General features: G+C 45.3%; 1 protein-coding gene across 5 annotated transcripts in view; it reads left to right on the top strand.

Moving 5' to 3' along the window:
• Positions 1-21643, top strand: part of GALNT13 (polypeptide N-acetylgalactosaminyltransferase 13) — an 83108-nt gene that overhangs the window by 37773 nt on the left and 23692 nt on the right. For all 5 annotated transcript variants that reach the window (XM_090143449.1, XM_090143447.1, XM_090143446.1 and 2 more), the window contains exons 5-9: positions 4644-4810; positions 5993-6200; positions 6707-6877; positions 12713-12830; positions 18876-19056. In XM_090143449.1, the coding sequence (XP_089999575.1) occupies positions 4644-4810; positions 5993-6200; positions 6707-6877; positions 12713-12830; positions 18876-19056 (845 nt within the window). The remainder of the gene's footprint in view (positions 1-4643; positions 4811-5992; positions 6201-6706; positions 6878-12712; positions 12831-18875; positions 19057-21643) is intronic.

Here is a 21643-nt window from a genome sequence, read left to right as displayed (position 1 = left end):
TGCAGAGAGAGTTCCCTTTGTTACTGAAAGCTCCAGGAGAGCCTTATACAGAGCATTAGCATCAGGGTATGTCTGCTCTGCCAGGCATTTTGGGATGGATGCAGTGGTGTCTTGTTTCCTGTACTGCAGGTGTGAGCAAGGGATTTGGGGATCAGAGTTAATACTTGCTAAAATATTTTAGAAGAATACATCAAAAAGTAGTGGAAGGTTGAGGTTAGCCTGGTATTGTAAAGTGGAGAAGATTCAGCAACGCTATCATATAAAGCAGCGCTGGAAATGGAGCAAAACCAATGATGAAAAGCTGTCCAGGAAAGCCTTATGTGATGAGCTGTGAGCTCTGGTACGAGTTTGTCCTGAATTTAGCTGCATGCCGGACAACAACTGCTACTGTGTGCAGGTTTGTGGGGGTATTGATGCTTCCACTTCGAGGTAAGGTGAAAATGCCCTGAGCTGTCTGCTGGAAGGCTCAGGATGGCAGATCTGCAGTATTGACTGCGGGTTCTTTGCTTTTAATAATGCTGTGTTGTGTAATTGTGGCCTTCCTCAACATATGAAAACAACTTTGAGCATTCAGTAAACAACTTGGGAAGTGATTTTTAAGATCTCAAAGCAGAGTTTGGTTGGAAAATCCCAGAGGAATATTTGATATTCAGGGCTATACCTGGAGCTTTATGAGCACTGATAGCTGGAAGGATGAGTGAAGGGTTGCTCCTACCAAGTGCAAACCTGCTTGTACTCTGTAATGAAACACCGGAAAACAATTTTCATGCATCTTCACATCCTTCATCTGCTGGCTATAAAAATTGATTGGCTCTGGGACTTATTGATACAATAAAATTCAGTGAGACAGCGCGGCTGCAGTCCTGGCGCTCTAAGTGAAATAAATTCCTTTTCAATTATTTTCTATTTACCTTTCATTTGCATTAATTTCAGTTTTAAAACAGGAACTGGTGCAGTTCAAGTGAATGTATTGAAGCAGAGCTCCAACAGGTGTGTGCTGAAGGGATGGGGCAGGTGGCAGAGGTAGGGTTTGCAGTGGGGAGAGGGGACAAATTAGGCCTAAACCAAGTCTCTTGTTTTATGCAGCTGCTCCAGTGGGCTTTTCTCCTGCCCATAATGTTGTACCATGCATTTCCTTACAGCAGTTTAAATTTCCTCATAGGTCTTATGTGCAGTATACAGGAGAGAGCTGTGTTTCAGGCAGCAGGATTCTCTGAGCACAAACGTTATCACTTACATAGAAACGAAGCACTGCTGACTGCAGGTAGCCAGGTGGTGCTCCAAAGTGCAACTTCTAGAAAACACATTCAGGATTGCACCAACATCCAGTGTTACACACCTTTTCTATGTGTTTCCATCTTTATATTCACAGTAATGCAAGGTAATAGTGGGTAATGACTAAATAATCATCAAAATCCCCCAGCTCGTATCAACTACATCTATTTAACACTGTTCTTTATGTTCCCTAATGCACCATATTGCAAATACTGCATAATAAATTCTGCTTACTGGTTACGTTCTCATTTTCCCTCCAAGTGTTTTGCTTTCCTGCATGATTTTCTGCCTTGATTTTCTTTCCTGAGAGCCTCAATATAATTCTGGAAGAGAAAAATCACAGCACAGCCCTTCATGTTCGTGCAATTTGCACACAGCCAACGGGAAGGATGGTAAATAGTCTCACTGTTTCCATATTACTGATCTTGGAAAATGTGTTTTTCCTGCATTTAAACAGCTGTATTTACTTCATGTGTATTTATAAAGTAACATCTGATGAGTGCAGAAGGAAAACCAGAGTTTCTGGGGAAGGCTTGCCAGCATCAGTGTGTGTTAACAACTAGTGTGCATTGTAAGGAGTTTCGGGGTGGTGGAGTGGCAGTCCTCAGATCTGATGGCTGTGTGAGCAGGGCATGGCTTACCTTTATCTCTCCTTCAGCGAGCTGTGTGTTCCTGAAGCAGAAAAAGTGCAGTGTGTGTCAGTGCAGTGCTTGCAGTGAAGGAGAGATGTTATCTTCTGTATGGTTACAAACACCTCCAGGTGAGCGGTGCTGTGATGGAGATTTCACACATGATGCATGGCTGTAGCAGTACTGGCACGTCTTGTTTAGCTTCCAGAGCTGAGTGCTGGCATAGGACCCAGGGAGCAGCAGCACGTTGCCTTCATGGGAGATACGTGAGCAGCTTGCAAGTGTTAGGTAGCCAGCAGGTCAACAAGCTCATGGACTTACTGAATCCAGGCAATGAATGTTCTCACCATGGGATCAGTGCTGGTGGACTGAGGTCAACCCAGCAGCCAGTACAGGAATCACCTCTGTCACACTCATCAATTAGCAAGCACTAATGACTTTGTGTCTGCGCAGTTTGTCTGCTCCAGAACAGCTGCTTATTTAAAATTTGATCCTTAGGTCACTTCTTTCCAGGGAGAGGGGCTGTGGGCAGCCTGAGCTTGTAGGGGCAGTCAGCCTACAGCAGGGGTGGGTCCCTTCCAGCCCAGCCATTCCATGGTTCTTTGATGGTTAAGGCCCCTTCCAACCCAACCATTCCATGGTTCTGTGATCTTTAAGGGCTCTTCCAACTCAACCATTCTATAGTTCTATGATCTTTAAGCTCCCTTCCAACCCAACCATTCTGTGATTCTATGGTCTTTAAGGTCACTGCCATCCCAAACCATTCCATGTTTCTGTGAATATTCTGTAAGAAATAAAATGCAACATGAGCTATCCCTTGAGCTCAAAAAGCACACCAAAACATTAGTGATAGCCAAAGCACAAATGCAGACAATCCCCAATTTTATCTTTGTTCACAGTGTTGCTGCTTATGTGATGCCTTGCTCTTGGCCTCCCCTTTGCACAGCCAGCCCTTTACTTTTGCAGGTGTGTTTCCAGAAACTCCCAGAAAGCTGAAGAAAGTTCAGCTTCCTGTAGAACTGCCCCTCTGAGAGCACCTTTCAGATTTGATGACTGCATGCTATGGGGTGGAAATCAGCATGGGGCCCATTTTGCCACCCGGAGCAGACTAAATGCTCCTCTGGGTGGGCTGAGCACTGCAGTAATCTACTGAAATATGGATTTAATACCATAATATAGACAAAGTACATGCATTTACATTTTCTACTGAAATCAAATGACCCAAATTAAGCAAAGTGAATAGATTTAATTTAGCCTCTGATCAGCGGACCAGATATCAACAAATCCCAGTTCATCGCTTGATGTGGCTGAGAAACTACACATAGCCAAGCAGCAGGATGAAGTCATTTGGAAATTGAATAATCCTCCCCCAGAGGGGATAATCCCAGCCTGGAAGTGTCTGGGATGCTAAGGAGAAGGTGAGCAGCAGGGCCTGTTGCTGTGAATGGAGCCAGGGCTGCCAGAGAAGGACTTCACACTTCATGGGTCCCTTCCAACTCAGGGGATTGTATGATTCTGTGATCAAAGTTGGTGAAAAGCTGCAAACAAGGAGATACCTGCCTCTTTGTGTCCTGGCCTTTAGCTGCTAATGCCCGTGTCTGGACATCTGTAAACAATCCCATATAGCTGCTCTCTCCCAGTTTTCAAAATTGAGTCTGTTCTAAATACAATTCAAGCGATTGTTGTGAACTGTGGGACAAGCAGAATTTATGCCAGCTTCATGTATACCCATTCAGTGTGCCTTGGAATTGGATCAGTTCAGAATGTCTGATTTTGGACACACTGTTCTGCTGAGCATTTGCTCTTTTAGGCACCTCTGTTGTCATGGATGATGACAGAATCATAGAATCCATAGAACTGGAAGAAACCTGTAAAGGTCACCTAGTCCAGCTCCACTGCAATCAGCAGAGACACCGCAGCTAGGTCAGGTTGCCCAGGTCCTGGTCCAGCCTTACCTTGAAAGTCTCCAGGGATGGGGCATCCACCACATCTCTGAGCAGCCTGTACCAGTGCCTCACCACCCTCACTGCAGAAGACTTTTTCCTTTTATCTAACCTAAGTCTACCTCTTTCAGCTTGAAGCCATTTTCCCTTGTTCTATCACAGCAGACAGTGATGAACTTTTTCTGTGTGAACTCTGAATCTAAATCGTAATTGATGTCTAGATATAAAAAGATGGCTGAAGTTGGAAAGGTGGGATGGCGACCAGCATGAATGGTGGTCTCCATCCAAATGATGTCAAAGCCGTTACATAGCTCTGTGCGTGCATATGTTTATATGTGTTCATACTCACACCTGTGTATGTATGGTTTCTATTAATGCCATACCTTCTGCAGTCAGATCTGCTGTTCAGTGACATCTCGTGAACCTTTTGCCTGTTCTGCAGAATGCAGTGATATTCAGTGTTCTGTATTATCAGTTCGTCTTGCATTTTGAAAGCTATTATCACGATTTCACGTACTTTTTTAATGGCAGTGATTCAGAAGAAGAGATTAAAGTGAGTGTTGCTACAGTAGGTGATGTTTATGAAAGAAACTATATGGACAGGCTGATTTCACTGCAGGGACCTGGCTCATTTGTTTTCCTGGCTCTTAACAGAGAGGTTTGATGTACTGGAGGAGCTCCTCCTAAAGAATTCATGCGTATGAAGATTCCTTCCGACCTTCCTGTTGGTAGAGCTCATTAGGAATCTTCTGGATTCACTTTTTTTTTTTTTCTTTCTCCTGTATTTTTTTGGCAGGTGCAAGACCAAAGTGTACCCTGACGAGCTCCCAAACACCAGCGTGGTCATCGTGTTCCACAACGAGGCCTGGAGCACCCTGCTGCGCACTGTGCACAGCGTGGTCGCCCGCTCCCCGCGCCGCCTGCTTGCCGAGATCATCCTGGTGGACGATGCCAGCGAGAGGGGTGGGTGCTGCAGGAAACTGTTAGCAAGCCTTTGTGCTGTGCTTTGTCACTGCGTGTTGCTGCAGAAGGCAGAATCCCTTCCCCCGTCTCCCTTTTGTTGCATTCCGTGAATGGGATGGATGGGGCAACGAGCGGTGTTCCCTGGTGCAGCCAAATGCAACATCCAGTTGCAACCATTTAATGCAAGGAGGGTGCAAGCCAAGCCATCCTTTACTTCTGCTCTGTGTAGCACTAATTTCACTGTACTCACTGTCCTGTTTTTCCCTGCTTCAGAAAACATACAGGCTTGTTACTTCTCTGTGCCCAAAGACTAGTCCTAGAGGGCCCAAATGGTGCAATTTATCAAAAATAGTTGTAGTCATATTAAGCCATATACGAATGAGCAGAAGTGTAATCATCTTACACCCGATACTGATTGCTGATTTATTACTGGGAAACAGACTGTGACTTACCTGAAGATCCTTTTATCTCTGTGATGTTTTCCTGAGGTGCTCAGGTCGATGTGTGCACTCGTGGATGTGTGCTTTGTGGCTGCACAGAGCTACGTTCCAGCATGAACCTTTGTAGCTCTGCTCTTGCTCTTCAAAAAAACTCTGCATGTGTCAGGAGCAGTTTCCTGCACTGTGCCAGTGTTGGTCCCTGGCAGGGCAGAGCATGACACGTATGTTCTGCCGCTGCATTTGGAGCCCTCAAGAGTTGCTGAACCTAGCTGTAACAAACAATAGAACAGTTGGGTTGGAAGGGACCTTAAAGATCATCAAACCGTAGAATGGTTGGGTTGGAAGGGACCTTAAAGATCATCAAACCATAGAACAGTTGGGTTGGAAGGGACCTTAAAGATCATCAAACCATAGAACAGTTGGGTTGGAAGGGACCTTAAAGATCATCAAATCATAGAATTGTTGCATTGCAAGGGACCTGAAAGATCAGAGAGCCATAGAAGGCTTGGAAGAGACCTTAAAGGCCATAGAACCATGGTTGAGTTGGGTTGGGTTGGGTTGTTGGGTTGGGTTGGGTTGGAAGGGAGGTCACAGCCCCAGGTGTGGACTGACTGCTTCCCAGCTCAAGTTGCCCAGAGCCCATCCATGGCCTGGGGCACCTCAGCTCAGGGCAGCAGTGCCAGGATCTCGGCACATAATGTTTCTCTATTATTATTATTTTTTTTTCCATTGCCTTTGGCAGAATTTCTGAAGGCCTCCTTAGAGAACTACGTGAAGAAGCTGGAGGTCCCAGTGAAGATCCTCCGGATGGAGCAGCGGTCGGGGCTGATCCGCGCACGGCTGCGGGGGGCAGCGGCTGCCCAGGGGCAGGTGGTCACCTTCCTGGATGCACACTGTGAGTGCACCCGTGGCTGGCTGGAGCCATTGCTGGCCAGGATCCGGGAGGACAGGTGAGAGGAGGGTGGGGGACAGCAGATCCTTGCAACATCAGCTGGGGCTCTGGGCCGTCCTTCGAGTGCCATGCTACTAAAGCAATCAAAATGAAAAAAAAACATTCATTGAACTGAAAAAGAAAGATTTATTTTGCAGGAAGATAGAGGATTCTATAAAATTTATATCTAAACATACTGAACCACAGAACCTTAGGGGCTGGAAGGGACCTCTGGAGCCCCATAGCCCAACTCCTGCAGGAGTTCCCTACAGCAGCTGCACTGCACGCAGTGTCCAGGTGGGTACAAATATATGCAGGGAAGGAGACTCCTCCTGCCAGCCACCATGCAGGTTAAGAAGTTTTTCTTCCTGTTCGAATGGAACTTCCTGGGTTCTGGTTTATGCCATGTCCTGTTGCAGGGCACTGCTGAACAGAGCTTTCCTGCAGAGGAGCCACAGAATAAAACAGTGGGGGGATTCAAACAACAATTTTGTTTTCAAATGCCTTTTATTTTTTTTCTCACAGGAGGACTGTTGTGTGCCCAATCATCGACGTGATCAGTGATGACACGTTTGAGTACATGGCTGGGTCAGATATGACTTATGGAGGGTTCAACTGGAAGCTGAACTTCCGCTGGTATCCCGTGCCTCAGAGGGAAATGGACAGGAGGAAGGGGGACAGGACCTTGCCTGTAAGGTAAGGAGGGGAAATGGAGTACTGGGGTGTTTGGCTTTGCTGTATGTAGATGATGATACTTAATACTGAAGGTTTTGCTGCAGTATTGGAGAATATATGCCAGATTGCTGAGGCAGAAAACACCAACATCTGCCTTGTCCTTAATGCTGTAATGTAACCATCAGATAACTATCAGAGCTGAGAAAACTATCAATATTTCCTTTAGAACGTTCAATAATTCAAAATAATACTTGCTTTCTAAGTATTGAGCTTCATTCTGTGTTTGTTATCGGCAAGTAGCCTTGTTGAACTTGTATAAATCACGAGACATTGGTGTTCTCATGATTTAAAACAAATACTAGAACATATTTCTGAAAAGCAAAATTTTGGATATTTAATCCAAGCATTTGGTTATGGTCTGCATTTCTTAAAATACATACTTATTGCCTATAAAATAACAACAATGACAGTGCATGCCCAGTCAAAACTGATTTAAGAATATATCCTGAGTTCCTCTGAGCCTTCCTGACCTCCTCCTAATTGCTGAAACCAAAGTCTGTAACAAAACCTCGAGGAAAGTTCTAAATGAAGTTGAAACCAAGCAGATTGAATACATTACTTGCCATGGGTTATTTGCTCAGCTCCAATAGCTTCTGTCATCTTCATGAGAACTGAAAGAAAAATTAAAAAAAAAAAAAATTAAGTTGTAATAAGTGGATGTAATAGTTTCAAACCTGTCTAAAGAGCTGTGATGAAGTAGAAAGAATTCTAGTCCTGCAAACCCCTGATTGTGGGCAACAGGCAGATTAGGAGAGAGGCAGCTCAGGGGATGGCAGTTCCCAGCAAACCTTTGCAAAGTTTCCAGGTAAGGCAGAGGGTGGGCACAGAAAAACTTTTCGGATCTGCTGATACTGACAGTGGCCAAAATGTGTCACTTTAATTCTTTCAAAGCCGGAGCTCAGAGAAGTGCTGGATGTTTTACATCTCTTTCTCATCAGACCATCTCTGGAACCACCTTGCTTTCCAGTTCCTTACCCAGTTAAGCCTGAAGTGTGTGTTAGGTTCACAGTGTTAATTGTCATAATGAGCTGCAGGCCCTCACGCTGTGCTGGCTGGCACTGCTGGCTGCTCCTCCAACACCCTTGGCTTTGCTCCAGCCCTTCTGTGCCGACTTAGGAAGCTTTGAAAGATGGGCAGAAGGGAAGCAGTACTTAAAGTTAATCCGGAATCATACACGTAACTGACTCCTAGAGTTATTAAAGCAAAGCAGCTTTTCATCCTTTCCTCGCTGACTTGTAGCTGGTGATTGCCTGGTGTTTTGGGAGCCCTCCAGGTGAAGATGGGTGTTAGTGAAGGGTCAGGAGTTAATGAACAATGCAGCACGTCCTCTAATTATCCCTGTAACAAGTATTTGAGAGGGAGGTGGTGGCTCCAAAGGTGCTGTAATTGGGCTGCCTGGGATGCAAGCTGTTAGCTTTTAGGCACAGGTGCCCTTTCTGAACATGCAGCAGAGACTTTTTGGTCAAAAACAGCATGTGAGATTTCTCCTGGAAACACTGGCAGCTGGTGAACACTGAGAAGAGGTGTAACAGTCTTCATATGGGAGATGACATTTAATAAGTCATCGGCTGCTTTCACTGCTGGCCACTATCTGGAAATGCTTATCAAAAGCAATCTGAGAGATTGTGGCAGTAAATCAGTCTTGAGGTGTCAGAATCACAAAAGTGAACTCTGCATCCAACGAGAAGAAGTGGAATATTTCAGTTGAGTTCCGAAGGCTTTTGGCAAATGCTGCTCCTTGTCTGTTCTAAAGATGAGAGGCCAAAAATAAGTAAAAGCCAAACCCACACCAACCATTTGGGAACAAGCTGCTGACTTCATTTTTTTTGCATTCCCTTCCCTGTTCTATAACATTATTTCAGTCTCATGAAGATTGAATATGTGTGCATTCATCTTTTTTTCTTTGCAATCGATGGAATAAGCACAGAATGCATAAAGATCAGTGACTTATGTGCTTGTATGTGTAATGTAATCATTGCACTCAAATCCTGCGTTTTATTACACTAAAAAGCCATGTAATCAGAAAAAGTGTTTTACTCAAATTCTTACCTGTCGTAATAACAGTGATAAATTCCTACTGTGACTTTTTACATTTAATACCGTAATGCAGATTAGACATTATCAACCTGTGAGTGCAGAGAGGCCGTGGCACTGCTCAGAGCTGAGCTGCCCCATCCCTGGAGATGCCCCAGGCTGTGGATGGGCCCTGGGCAGCCTGAGCTGGGGGGCAGCCAGCCCACAGCAGGGCTGGGGCTGAGGGGTCCCTTCCAACCCAACCATGCTGTGATTCTTTTAATTATTTTATATAAAATGTATTGTTTGTGTATATATTGTTACTGTATATACATTTTTTAATGGAAAGATCAGAGTAAGAGACCACTGGTTGGCATGAATGGATTTCGCCCATCACTGGGACCATCAAACCCAAGGGGGAGTTAAGCACAGACCGTGTGTTATCCTCAGGGGAAGGCACACGATCCTTTCTAATTAGTGGATGTGCAGCACAGCTTGTTTGTTTGCTTAAGGAATTAAAGAAACTCTTAAATTCACAAGTCAGATATTTCAGCTCACTGAAATATCCGTCCTTGCGGGAATCTCTGGAATTGATGGGAAAAGGTTAATTAATGCAGTGACTCTGATATTGAAACCCTACATCTCCCTGTCGTGCAGTATGGCTGTAAAAGCACTTTCTTAATGGAATCTATTAGAAAAGTTGGATTGTTTGTCATGTTTCTAGCAAAAAGAACAGTGAGAATTCATAGGTGCCTCTCATACTGATGAGCAATGCTTGCCTCAGACAGAATGGGTTCTGATGTGGCTGCTCACACGTACACTATTCCTTTGCTGGCCATCACACCTCAGCCCCTAGCACTTTTCCCCTTACTTTTTTCTTGTCATGTTTCAGCACCAGCTGTAAAGGACCATTGCTGTCACTCATTGCTGTTTTAAAGTTCCTCAAAGATTTTGTCCTGTTTCTATTCTCTAAATGCTATCACTTCTGCTGTCACTGGAATAACACCTGGTTTGTGCACTTGGTACATGGCTTTGCAAAACATGTCAGCTGAAGTGCAAAGCCTCCTGTTCCATTGGGCTGCCTGGGGGCAGAATCCATGTGGCTGCACAGGTAGAGCTGAGAACACTGGAACAGGGCTCTGGGCAGTGCAGCTTGGTCACAGGTTCCAGAAAATCTCAATTAAATGAGTTGGGAAGAGGAAAGAATACAAGATGAAATGTGAGGAGCTCATTTTATTTGTCCTCTTAGGCTCTGGCTGGTGCTGTAGGTGCTGAGGTGAGTGCTTTGGGCAGCAGTGGGATGAAGTCTTTGCAGGGGGTTGCCTTGGGCAAGTAACGTGGGCTGGTGCTGGGCTGAGCAGCATTGGGAGCTGGTGCTGGGAGCATTGGGATGCAGGAGAGTGGGGCTTAAACACCTGTCTGCTCTGCTCTTCTCTGTGGGAAGGCAATGGGACGAGCGTAGGAATGGGAATCCTGCTTGCTGCTCACAGTCACAGAAAGGAAAAGCAAACCTGCCTCCAAAAGAAAATGAGAATTGGGTTGGAATGATGGCTAGCATTAATCATAGCACCGTATTGCTAGTGTGACTCCAAGTAGGCAAAACAGAACTAATAAGCACAAAACTGAGAAAAACTGCAGAGATGCTCCTTCTTGCTGAAATTACTGTTTCAGCTATTTTTACAGTGAGAGCTCTGCAATTCTGTTTATGCAACATTAAATTTACTTAGCGAAGACGAGCTCTGCCTGCTGCACCTCAGTTATTTAACACTGTGGCACACAGTGGTTCCTTTGCTTTTACAGCGACTTCTAACCCATGATAGACATTTGAATCCATGAGTAAACCAAGTGCTGACTCTGCTTTTGGTTTCATTTTAAATAAGTTTTGCATGGACGTATACACTAAGTAACCAATCATAGAAATTTCTTTCAGCTCTCTCATTTTACAGTGGTAGCATCTCAGCTCTGGGGTGAGGTTGTGCTGGGGCCAGGTGGAACAGGCAGGAATGAACCATAGAATCATAGAATGGGCTGGATTACAAAGGCCCACAGTGCTCATCCAGTCCCAACCCCCTGCTGTGTGCAGGTCGCCAACCAGCAGCCCAGGCTGCCCAGAGCCACATCCAGCCTGGCCTTGAATGCCTGCAGGGATGGGGCATCCACAGCCTCCTTGGGCAACCTGAGCTGAGCTGGGGGCATGGGGAAAACAGGAAATGTTGGTAAGCTTGGGGCTGCAGGCTGCCCCTGCTCATGTAGCAACTGACTGCAGGCAGGTTTCCAGCTTTATTAAATTAGTTTTCCTGAATTGCACGTTAACCATTCTTACTGACTTGTTGTTTTGCAAAAAAAATCCTGGAAGCTTGATTGATAGCAGTGTTTGCATAAGGATGTCACCAAACACAAGTGTGGAAGCTGCACTTCAGATGGGCAGAGGTGCTGGTGCTGTCTTGTCATAGAATCACAGACCCATTAAGGTTGGAAAAGACCTCTGGGATCCCCTGTCCACCTCCACCATGCCCACTGCCCATGTACCTCAGTGCCACATCCCCATGGCTCCGGGACACCCTCAGGGATGGTGAACCCCCCACACTCCATGGGCAGCTCTACCAGTGCCCAGCTGCTCTTTGGGGAAGAAATTCTTGCTCATACCCACCATTCCCCTCCCCTGGTGCAATGTGAAGCCGTCACCTCTTGTCCTGTCACTGCTACCTGGGAGTAGAGGCTGAGCTCCCCCTCACAGTCAGGGTTTGCAGGGAGCAGTGAGGTCTCCCCTGAGCCTCCTCTTCTCCACAAGACCCATCCCAGCTCCCTCAGGCACCTCTGTTGGACTCTGCTCAGACCTTACACAGTTCTGCTGCCCTGCTGTGGACATGCTCCAGCAGCTCCATGTCTTTCTGGTAGGTGGTCCAAAATCTGAGTTGCAGCCTCACCAGAGGGACAGTCACCTCCTGCTGGTCACACTATTGCTGACACAGCCCAGGATGCCGTTGGCCTTCTTGGCACACTGCTGGCTCATGGTCAGTGGTTGTTGGCTGGCATCCTCAGATCCTTTTCTGCCACGCAGCCTTCAGCCACTGCCCCACAGCTGCAGCACTGCGTGGTGGTGGTGTGCGTGGGTTCAGGGCACAGATGCCTCTGTGTGCTGGGGAGCAGCAGACACTCCCAGCACTGCACAGAGAGCTCAAAGCAGCGCCCTGGGCCGTGCTGCCCTGTGGGCACCCAGTGCTGTGTGGCACAGCGGCTCCCAGCCTGTGTGTGCAGGGCCGGGTGGGAGCGCAGGGCTGTGCTGCTGGCCCTGGTGTAGGCATTGGGTGCTGCAAAGCTTGGAGCAGGCATCGGTGTGGGGAAGCAGGGCAGCTTTACAGGAGGAGCTGCACGCTGATGGGATTTGCCTGTTGTAAGGATCCCTAATCCTGTTGGGAGAGATTACGCCCGGTAATGTTATGCACATTCAGTCTCCCTCTAAGGCAAAGCTAAGGCACTGAACTCCCTTCTCTAAGCATCTCAGATTGGATTTAAGTGCTGTTGTGGATGCAGTGCCAAAATTCCATCCACTTTAGCATTGCAGTGCTCCTGAACTCATGGCAGCGAGCCGGGGGAACCGCGTGGTGTTTTGTATTGAAGTTGTTGTGCGTAGAATGTATTGATAGTCAAAATGTCTGAGGAGATGTGTGCTGTAGTATCACGTGATGAATTCCACAGTGTCTTTCAAAAGGTATTTTTTCTTTTCTTTTCTTTTTCCTCTTTTTTTTTTTTTTTTTTTTTTTTCTGTTTGTTTTCAACTAGGACCCCTACTATGGCTGGTGGCCTATTTTCTATTGACAGAAACTACTTTGAAGAGATAGGATCTTACGATGCAGGAATGGATATCTGGGGTGGAGAGAATCTTGAAATGTCTTTTAGGGTAATTGCCGTTTTCCTTCATTTTCTGTCAACAAACACTTTTGCTGTAACAGTTCCTACGTTGGGGTTAGGGCTGCTGTGTTTTAGATGCAAGTCGTGGGTTAATGGTAATGCTGCAGCTATTTGGGGATGTCTCAATACAGTATTTGGTCCTTTTTACTGCATGAAACGTTTTGTAACTGTTTGGAAACTTTGACCTTGCTCTTCTGAGATGATATATATATATATATATATATATATTAGAATAATATATCTTTGTATAAAAGTGAGGCTTTCTGCGAGATGGTGCAAATGCTAACTGACATAAACAAGGTATGAATGGGTCTAGGTTAAAAAAAGAACTGATGTCTGTGTTTCTGAAAGCGTATTTTGGCTTGAACTTGCGAGTTGTGGCCGTGATGCTTACACTGCATGGGATGGCACTGCCTGCAGGAGAGGGTTGGTACATTGCCTGGGGCAGGAGCGGAATCTGATGGAGTGAAATGCATTTAGTGATTGTGCTTTAGGCATAGAGGAAAATTGAAACACCAAGTCTTCAATGAATAGTCTGTAGGAATGATATTGGAAATGGTTTTTAATGCCTGTGATGGATCACAGTTTTTGCGCTTGAAGTAAGTATGCAAAATAAAACCTGCCACGCCTGTCCCATACCCACAGAACTGCACAGGTAGAATCTTCTTCCATTTTTTTCTCTCTCTTGTTTTCAGGGTTGGTTGGTGGAATGTTTTCTATTGACAGAGCAGGCTTTGAAAGGTTCTGTCAAGCAGATATTTCTAGAGGAGATCAGCTGAGAACCTGAAAGGATCTTCAGGCCATTTTCTGTTAACTACACATCATTCACTTTCCAGTAAAATGAAGAGGTAGAGAGACTTAGATTCTGAGTGTTGATGTTTTAAATCAGATTTCATCTTTCTTGGTAGACAGCCTTCCAAAGTGTTCCTTGGATGCACACGGGATGCAGGCGTGCGTAGGAGCGTGTGTTCAGCAGAAGCCTTTAAGGCGGCAGGTTTGTTTCTTGTCTTTCTAGAAGAGATCCCTGCAGCAGGGAATAGCACAGCCTTAGGGCATCAGCCACGTGCCTCTCCTGGGTTAAAGCTGTGGGTTGGTGCTGCTCCCCTTTTTGCTGAGCATCACTGTGAAGCTCGCCTTGTTCACTGAAATGATGAAGCGCAGAGATGTGCATTCAACCCCAACTGGAGGAATCCTGCAGCAATTTGCTGTCACTTCATTTCCTTGGTGCATAGGAAAAACCCTTCCCAGAACCAGCTTGGGGCTGTTGCATTCTCTTGGCAGGCAGTCTGAAGTATGTCACTGCGTTCTGAGGAAGAGCACCACAATTCCAGTGTAAAACATTGAGCCCTGATGGCACGGCTGTCACACACAGCTCCATGTGCACTGTCCTGCATCTGCAGGGGGGTTCCCACTGAGCTGAGGGAGCATTACGGGCTGGGAAAGCACTCAGAGAGGAGAACAAAGATGTTTGCAGAGCTGGCAGGTTGTGTAGGTTTGGAGTGGAGGCCAGCTGTGCTTGGAGCATGTGTGGGTGTCCAGCCTGCTGAGCTGCATGGGAAATATTTAATGTAGTTAACATATACACATAACAAAACTTCTTTATATGTATATGTATTTTTATTTTTAAAAAGTCAACAAAAACCTAAAATTAGTGGTATGGAGATGCATGGCTAGAGCCTTTCTCTTTAAAGAGAACCAACCCAGTGCATGAAGTAGGGCTTGATCGATGAGGGGGCTTGGTTAGGTGGTTATCAGGGAGGTTGAAACTAGATGATCACTGTGGTTCTTTTCAACCCAGGCCATTCTATGATACAGCCCTGCTCCTTCTTCCCTTACTGTGAGAACTCCTACATCAGTCAGAACTTCATACATTTCATACAGCACATACGACCTGGCCCATCAGCACACCACACTGCTTAGGAAACATGCACACAGCTGCAGCCCTTCTGCATCTCCAACACCCATGAGCAAGCAAAAGCAAACAGCACATCATTCCTCTCAGAGCACACGTTTGCTCCTTCTAGCCTTGTTTTGGCCAATTTTGTTCTATTTGGATATTTTTTAAGAATATACCTGCATATACATATGTTTGTTACCCAGTTATTTTCAATATGCTGTCTTAAGTTATAAAAACTCCTTTTTGTCTTTTGAGTTTTCAGAGCATTCTCAGGTCTGGATAAAAAACATAAAATTGAAAAGAAGATGAAAAATGTTTGAAGAATTCCATACAATCAAAAAATTATGGCAAACATTCAAGAACACGTGCTGTTTTCATTAGCAGATTTCCTATCTGCAGCTGTAAGAGATTCCTGCTAGGATTTTTTATTATTATTATTTTCTAAACTGCTGTTATTAAAAGCCATCCTGCAGAGTGGATCACGAAGGACAGCTGCAGTATCTCATAGAATCATAGAATGGCCTGGGTTGCAAAGGCCCACAGTGCTCATCCACTTCCAACCCCCTGCTGTGTGCAGGTCGCCAACCAGCAGCCCAGGCTGCCCAGAGCCACATCCAGCCTGGCCTTGAATGCCTGCAGGGATGGGGCATCCACAGCCTCCTTGGGCAACCTGTCCCAGTGCCTCACCACCCTCTGTGTGAAAAACTTCCTCCTCATATCCAACCTAAACCTCCCCTGTCTCACTTTAAAACCATTCCCCCTTGTCCTGTCACCGTCCACCCTCACAAACAGCCGTTCCCCCTCCTGTTTATCTGTTCCCTTTAAGTACAGGAAGGCCACAATGAGGTCTCCCCAGAGCCTTCTGTATAGCTTCTTGTAGCCCAGTGCAGTGCCCTGCTTGCAGAAAAGACAAGGGACCAGCAGCAGCCAGCGTTCAGCCTGATGGTATGGAAGGGCTCTTCTTCTGACTGCAGAATTACAGGGATGGGAGCATGTTTGGCTGTGGTTCGGTGAGCAAACTTAGCACGTTTGTTGGTTTGGATGGCAGGGAGGCTGGTGCTGTGCTGTTACGAGCACAACGGGATGTGACTCTGTAGGGCTGGAGGGGTCACATGCATGCAGGATTGTCTTACCTTCGAGAGTGCAGTGACATTGGAAGTGGGTTTTTGTGGTCTGAAAGTTATTGGGGTGTATAAAGGCCCGGCTAGCCAGTGATAGGATGAGAGGGAATGGCAGGTTGCACCAGGAGAGGTTCCTATAGGATAGTAGTAGCAGAAATCTCTTCTCCAAAGCGCAGTCAGGCGGTGGCACAGCTGCCCATGGAGTGGGGGGTCACCATCCCTGAGGGCATCCCAGAGCTGTGGGGATGTGGCACTGAGGGAGGTGGGCAGTGGGCATGGGGGGGTGGGTGGGACTGGGGATGTGAGAGCTCTTTTCCAGCCTTAACGGTCCTGTGGCTCCAATCACCTCACAGTCAGACTGAAAATGCACCTCTGTGTATGGGGGAAAATACCCAAGGTATGCTGACTCAGTTTCAATGTGGAGGTCTTGTGGATTGACATTAGAGGTATTTCTCAGCTCTTCCTTTTGCACCACTGCACAGCAGCCAGCAACATGAACTCATTTAACATGCTCAAGCTGAAGTGTTAACTTTCTGGTTGCAGCAGTCACTGGGGATATTCTAGCACAGTTTCAACCTGTGGGAATGCAAGAGAGCTTTGATCTAATGCCACCATCCATTAACACACATTAGGTAGTGTATACTAAAAGAACCAATCTTTTATGGAAGCAGATATTTCTAAAATGCTGTAAACAAAGTCATTAACATATAAACAGCAAAACCAAATGCCTTATATCTCTCCAGCCTGAAACTTTAGTTTGATTTTAATCTAAGCTCTAAGAAGCTGTCTATTTCATTTGGACTCAGCTTTACGTATCCTGTCACAAAAGGAGATTGCCTGGCTCCTGGGAGAGCTGTTTCCTTGCAATAACCACAAATGCAGAGCCACTCAAAACGACCCATCAGCTAACCTGCATTTTTCTGCTCGTTTTAATGTGTTATTTTTATCTGCATACAAATTGATCATTATTAGCCTTCTACATTTCTGATGGGCGGGTGGGAAGTGGCTTTACCTGAGTGTACAAAAATGACAGAAGGGGCAAAGGATCTCAAAGGTGGGCTGTGCAGAAAGGGGATGGAGTTCAATGCGCACCTTTTGTGCAGTAATGGGAATGGCTGCCAAAAGTCTGGGATCAAAAGGTAGTTTTAAATAATTAATGCCTATATTTAAAATGGGATAAATTATCTTGGCAAATAGCAGCTTGCAGTGAAGAGTGATGAATTGTATGCTGTTGTATATCTTGTCTGTGCCAAATCAGTGTGATCCTGCAAGCTCTAGCCACATGAACCTGGGGAAAGGAGTCATTTTAGCAGTGAATATTCAGGAAACTTGGTTTTGTTGTGGGCTTTTCTGGTTGTTTTTTGGGTTTTTTTATAACGCTGAAAAAATTAAAGCCCTTCTGAGCAGCATGCAGGTTTATCTGCATTCCTATGACAACTGCAATAGCTAGCAGCTTGTAACAAGGGCAGCCAAAAATAAGCTTAAAAATGTACAGAACACACATATAAAAGTGTTAGCATGGGAGGAACCTCCTGCCAGGAAGGGGGGCTGGGGTGAAGCTGTGAGAGCACTGATCACAGCACTGACAGAGGTTAAAATACCCCTCAAACTGTTTGTGCTCACTGCTGTCCTGTGTAGGGGATTGTGGCTGTGTTGCTGTGTAAATACATCAGCAGTGCATATTTTGGGTTTAGGAAGTGTTCCCTTTTTGGTGCACCCACCGACCTGAAGTTTCACCTGAGCTGACGGGTTGTCACTGAGCTGCAAAACACAAGATGTTAAACACCAGAATATTTTGATGTTGTCGTTGCTCATCCCAACAGAGTACATCACTTAGCATACTAATGAAATCATATAAAAGGATCTGGTCCTAATTAAATAAAATCTGCATTAAGTTTCTATGGTAACTGTTATGTCTGTGTCGAGGAGCTCTAATTACAAGGCTGTACCAGTGATCTAAAGACACCAAACGATTCTTAAGCCCTGCTTCTTATTAGGAAGAGGTATTGTGAATTTTAGCCCTGCTCTCTGCTTAGCAGGAGACGAATGCAAAGAGGGGGTGAGCCTGGGTAATGAGCTGGGCAGCTGGTGGTACCTTTGTTGGTGCCAAAACTTGTCAGTGAGCCTCGGTGGAGGGGGAGCTTCGAGGAATCACCGCTGTCAGAACAGCCAAGTTGGGTAGCCCTGTAAGCATCCATCCCTTGGGAATCCTCCTTTATTTCTGTACGCATCTGGAGCCAGCTGCCTCTACTTCTGTCCAGTTGGACCTGGAACCTCTGCTGGTTCCTTTTCTAGTTCTTCCCAGCACCAAGAGAGGCAGCAGGCTGCAGAGCAGATTGCAGGGAGTGCAGCAGCTGATGTACGTCACACCAAGACTGCTGAGCTGCCAGAAGAACGTCCCCTCGTTTACCAGCAGGATGCCCAGCTCAGGATTAAAGGATTGTTAATGCTGGTGCAGACATATTGAAGGCACTAAGCTTGCTCAGGGTGTAGATTTGGGGACATCTGTGATGTTCGAGGTGCCAGTGCTTCTTGTTTGATATTAACCAAAGTCTGCTGTGCTTTCACTAGTGTGGTCGTGGACTCCATTCTGCTTTAAAAACTACAGATCTGGGTAGATAGATTGTAAAAGTTCTTCTCTGTTTCTTTAAATATTATATATTCCTTCAAAACTCAAATACGTGGTTAGCATTCAAACCTTATGCTTGGAAACATAGTACAGGGTTACTCCTTTCCAAGGCAGTGGTTTGCACGTTTTTATGTAATAAGATCACACAACCAGTTGTGCCATTCACACAAGTTTTCACTTTGTAGTTAAGGTCTGTGTGCTTTTGTTGCTCTCAGGAATTATGTCCCTACTATTCCCCTTAAACTTGAGTTTGAAATTCCCAGTTGAATTGTGACCTGGGGAAATAAATGAGCAGATAGCTGCTAACCTATCAGAGATCTTCCTGCTGTAAATTTTTCATGTTTTTTGCTGGCTTTAGTCAACCTTTTCTGCATGTTTTCGTTTCAGGTTTGGCAGTGTGGTGGCTCCCTTGAGATTGTCACATGCTCACACGTTGGCCATGTCTTCCGTAAAGCAACCCCTTACACCTTCCCTGGTGGCACAGGACATGTCATCAACAAGAACAACAGGAGGCTGGCAGAGGTCTGGATGGATGAGTTTAAAGACTTCTTCTATATAATATCCCCAGGTAAGAAATTAGTTTCTGAATGCGTAATGATATGTAAAGCTGTCTGAAAAAAGGAAGATGCAAACGTGAGATACACATAGGTAAGTCGAAACGTGTATGCAATTCTAAACATAGAATTGCAGAATGGTTGGATTGGAAGGGACCTTAAAGATCATGCAGTCACAGCATGGCTGCATTGTTAGGGACCTCACAGCCCCCAGCCCCACTCCTGCCTTGTGCTGACTGCCCCTCACCTGCTCAGGCTGTTCAGGGCCCCATCCAGCCTTGTGCTGATCTCTGTTCTGAGGTCGTGGGATGGCAGTGACTCTCTGTGATATCCCAAGGCACACAGATGTAGGTTTGCTTTCTGGTAGTTGTCACATGTTCACAGTTTCAACGTTTGCCTGCCAGAGTCCACCCAAGGACTTTCACTGGTACGGTTTCACAAACACTGAAAAATGAATACTGATTTATTATTAGTGATTTATTGAAGCACCAGATACAACAGATTTAGGATTGCCATTGATAATAGCTGCAATAGTGCCGATATGTGATATTAGTGGTAGCAAAATAAATGCTATCCTGGATATTCCTCACCAAGAGTTGAAGGGTAGTGCTTACTTGCCCTTGCATCCTACCCTTCTCTTTTCTCCTCCTTGGGGTGATGTTTAACATGATTTGGGTGGAGAGTTGAGTACTACAGTCATAGATATTTAACGTGTTCTTCTTTGAGCTCATTTTCAAATTCAGAGGTATTAACTTTAATACTAAATTTCAGCCTTCTCCAGCTATTTAGTCACAGGCCAGATCTTCTGCCAGTAAACACTCCTGAGCACTCTATTCCAGAGGCAAGCAGCTCTGGAGGAAGGTGCTTTCAGATGTCCACAAAGTGATGTTGATTGTCACACGGTAGCACCCATCACTTGCCTCCTCAATAAATCAGTTGGAGTTTTATCACAAGAAATACCTCAGGAAGCAAACTTTGAGCCAAAAAACAAAGAAGGGTTCTCACACACACTGTAGGGAAGTGGATTTCCCTCCTTCTGGATTTAGCAGTATGCAGAGAGTTCACATAATGTGAGTGAAAAGCAGCAGTGCTAACAGAATCCTCTTAAATATGGGAAGTGAGCTGTATGAAATAGGCAGGATTGTGTCCCTTTATAATTGGTAATTATATCTACCCAATTGAAAGCAAAGGAATACAGTATGTGATGGAAAATTTGGCTGTTACGAATGTAATTGGTTCCTATTCTACTGTAAGAGGAAGGAAAAAAGCCAACACAAAAAATCCCACTGAGAAATGGATGTCTGTGATGGCATAAAAGTGAACTCAAAACCGATATAAGATGCAGTAGAGTTCAAGTCATAAAGTTCTCCCATCGGATGAGGCATTCTTTTATGTAGGCCTCCTTTATTAAGTTCAGCTTTTGTGCAGTCCCATAATACCAAATTCCTGTTGCATTTTTCTTGAACTATAAATGCTTTTTTAATAATTGACCCTGAAAGCGTGCATTTCCTAGTGAAGATAAGACATGCAGATCCTGCCCATTCATTCCACTTTGGGGCTGGCACTGTGCACTCTGTCTTGTGCCAGGGCAGCAGCCTTTGCTGGGCTGATGAGGAGTTTGCTGCTTTAATGCCTTTAGCTAAGCTGAAGCTCCAAAAATACCTAACCAAGGGCTATTTAAAATACAGTACATTTAAAATATTTTAGTAAAATACATGTAAATGTGACTAGAATAATGATGCATATGGGAGAATAATTTAAGAATTCCAGTTAAGAAGAGTGCAAGGTGAAATTCGTGCTGTGTAGTTTATTTTTTTAAAAGCAAAAGTGTTTTCTTTTTCCTCCCCTTCATTTCTTTGGTTTTAGGGCCTTCTAATCAGCAGACCATTTAATTATAGCAGGACTGCCCCAGTCCTCCTTGACTTTTCAGTGCATTCTCACCACAATATTCTGAGTTGAATGAGGAATTCAGAATATTCTGAGTTGAATGAGGAATTCAGTGCTGAACAAAAGGTTAGGTTTGGACGTTAACAGTTACAATAAAAAGAATATGAAATAAGTCTGATATGAGCCTACCTGTGGCAGGCTAGACTACTTCTAAGCAACATCTGTAAAACTGGAGCAATGCCCTCTGCTCCTGACTTCTCCTGGTCTGCTCCTTTGGTTTGATGTGTCAGTGCTCCAGTGCAATAGCTTAACGTGTTCTTTGGGTTGGGATTTAGTTGTGTAAGTGGATATGAGAGCACACTGGGGCTGTGAGTGAAGGCAGCAGTCCTCCCAGCTGCTGGTTCCCCTGGAGCACTGCAGGCATTGCTTGGGCAAGCAGTCTTTTGCCGTGATGCTGAAGGGATGCTCCCTGGGCTGGGGAGCAAGGAACAGTGCCGTGTCATCGTCTGAAGTTGCCTTTATTCGCTGTTCAGCTGGGGAGAAAGTGCCTGGTTAGAAGGTCTCGACAAAAAGCTGGCATTTCTGGGGGCAGCAGCCATCGTGAAGCTCTGTCCTGAACCACATCTGCTGTGCACAGGGTCAGATGAAGATGTGTCTTGGAGTTTCTCCATTACAACTTGTGTCTTCGACAGGAATAGCAGGTTATTTTCTGTT

Source organism: Phasianus colchicus, chromosome 7, assembly GCF_987193195.1.
Source record: "Phasianus colchicus chromosome 7, bPhaCol1.hap1.1, whole genome shotgun sequence".
Classification (NCBI taxonomy): domain Eukaryota; kingdom Metazoa; phylum Chordata; class Aves; order Galliformes; family Phasianidae; genus Phasianus; species Phasianus colchicus.
The sequence above is the reverse complement of the archived record's forward strand: the minus strand, read 5'-3'. Positions and strand labels throughout refer to the sequence as shown.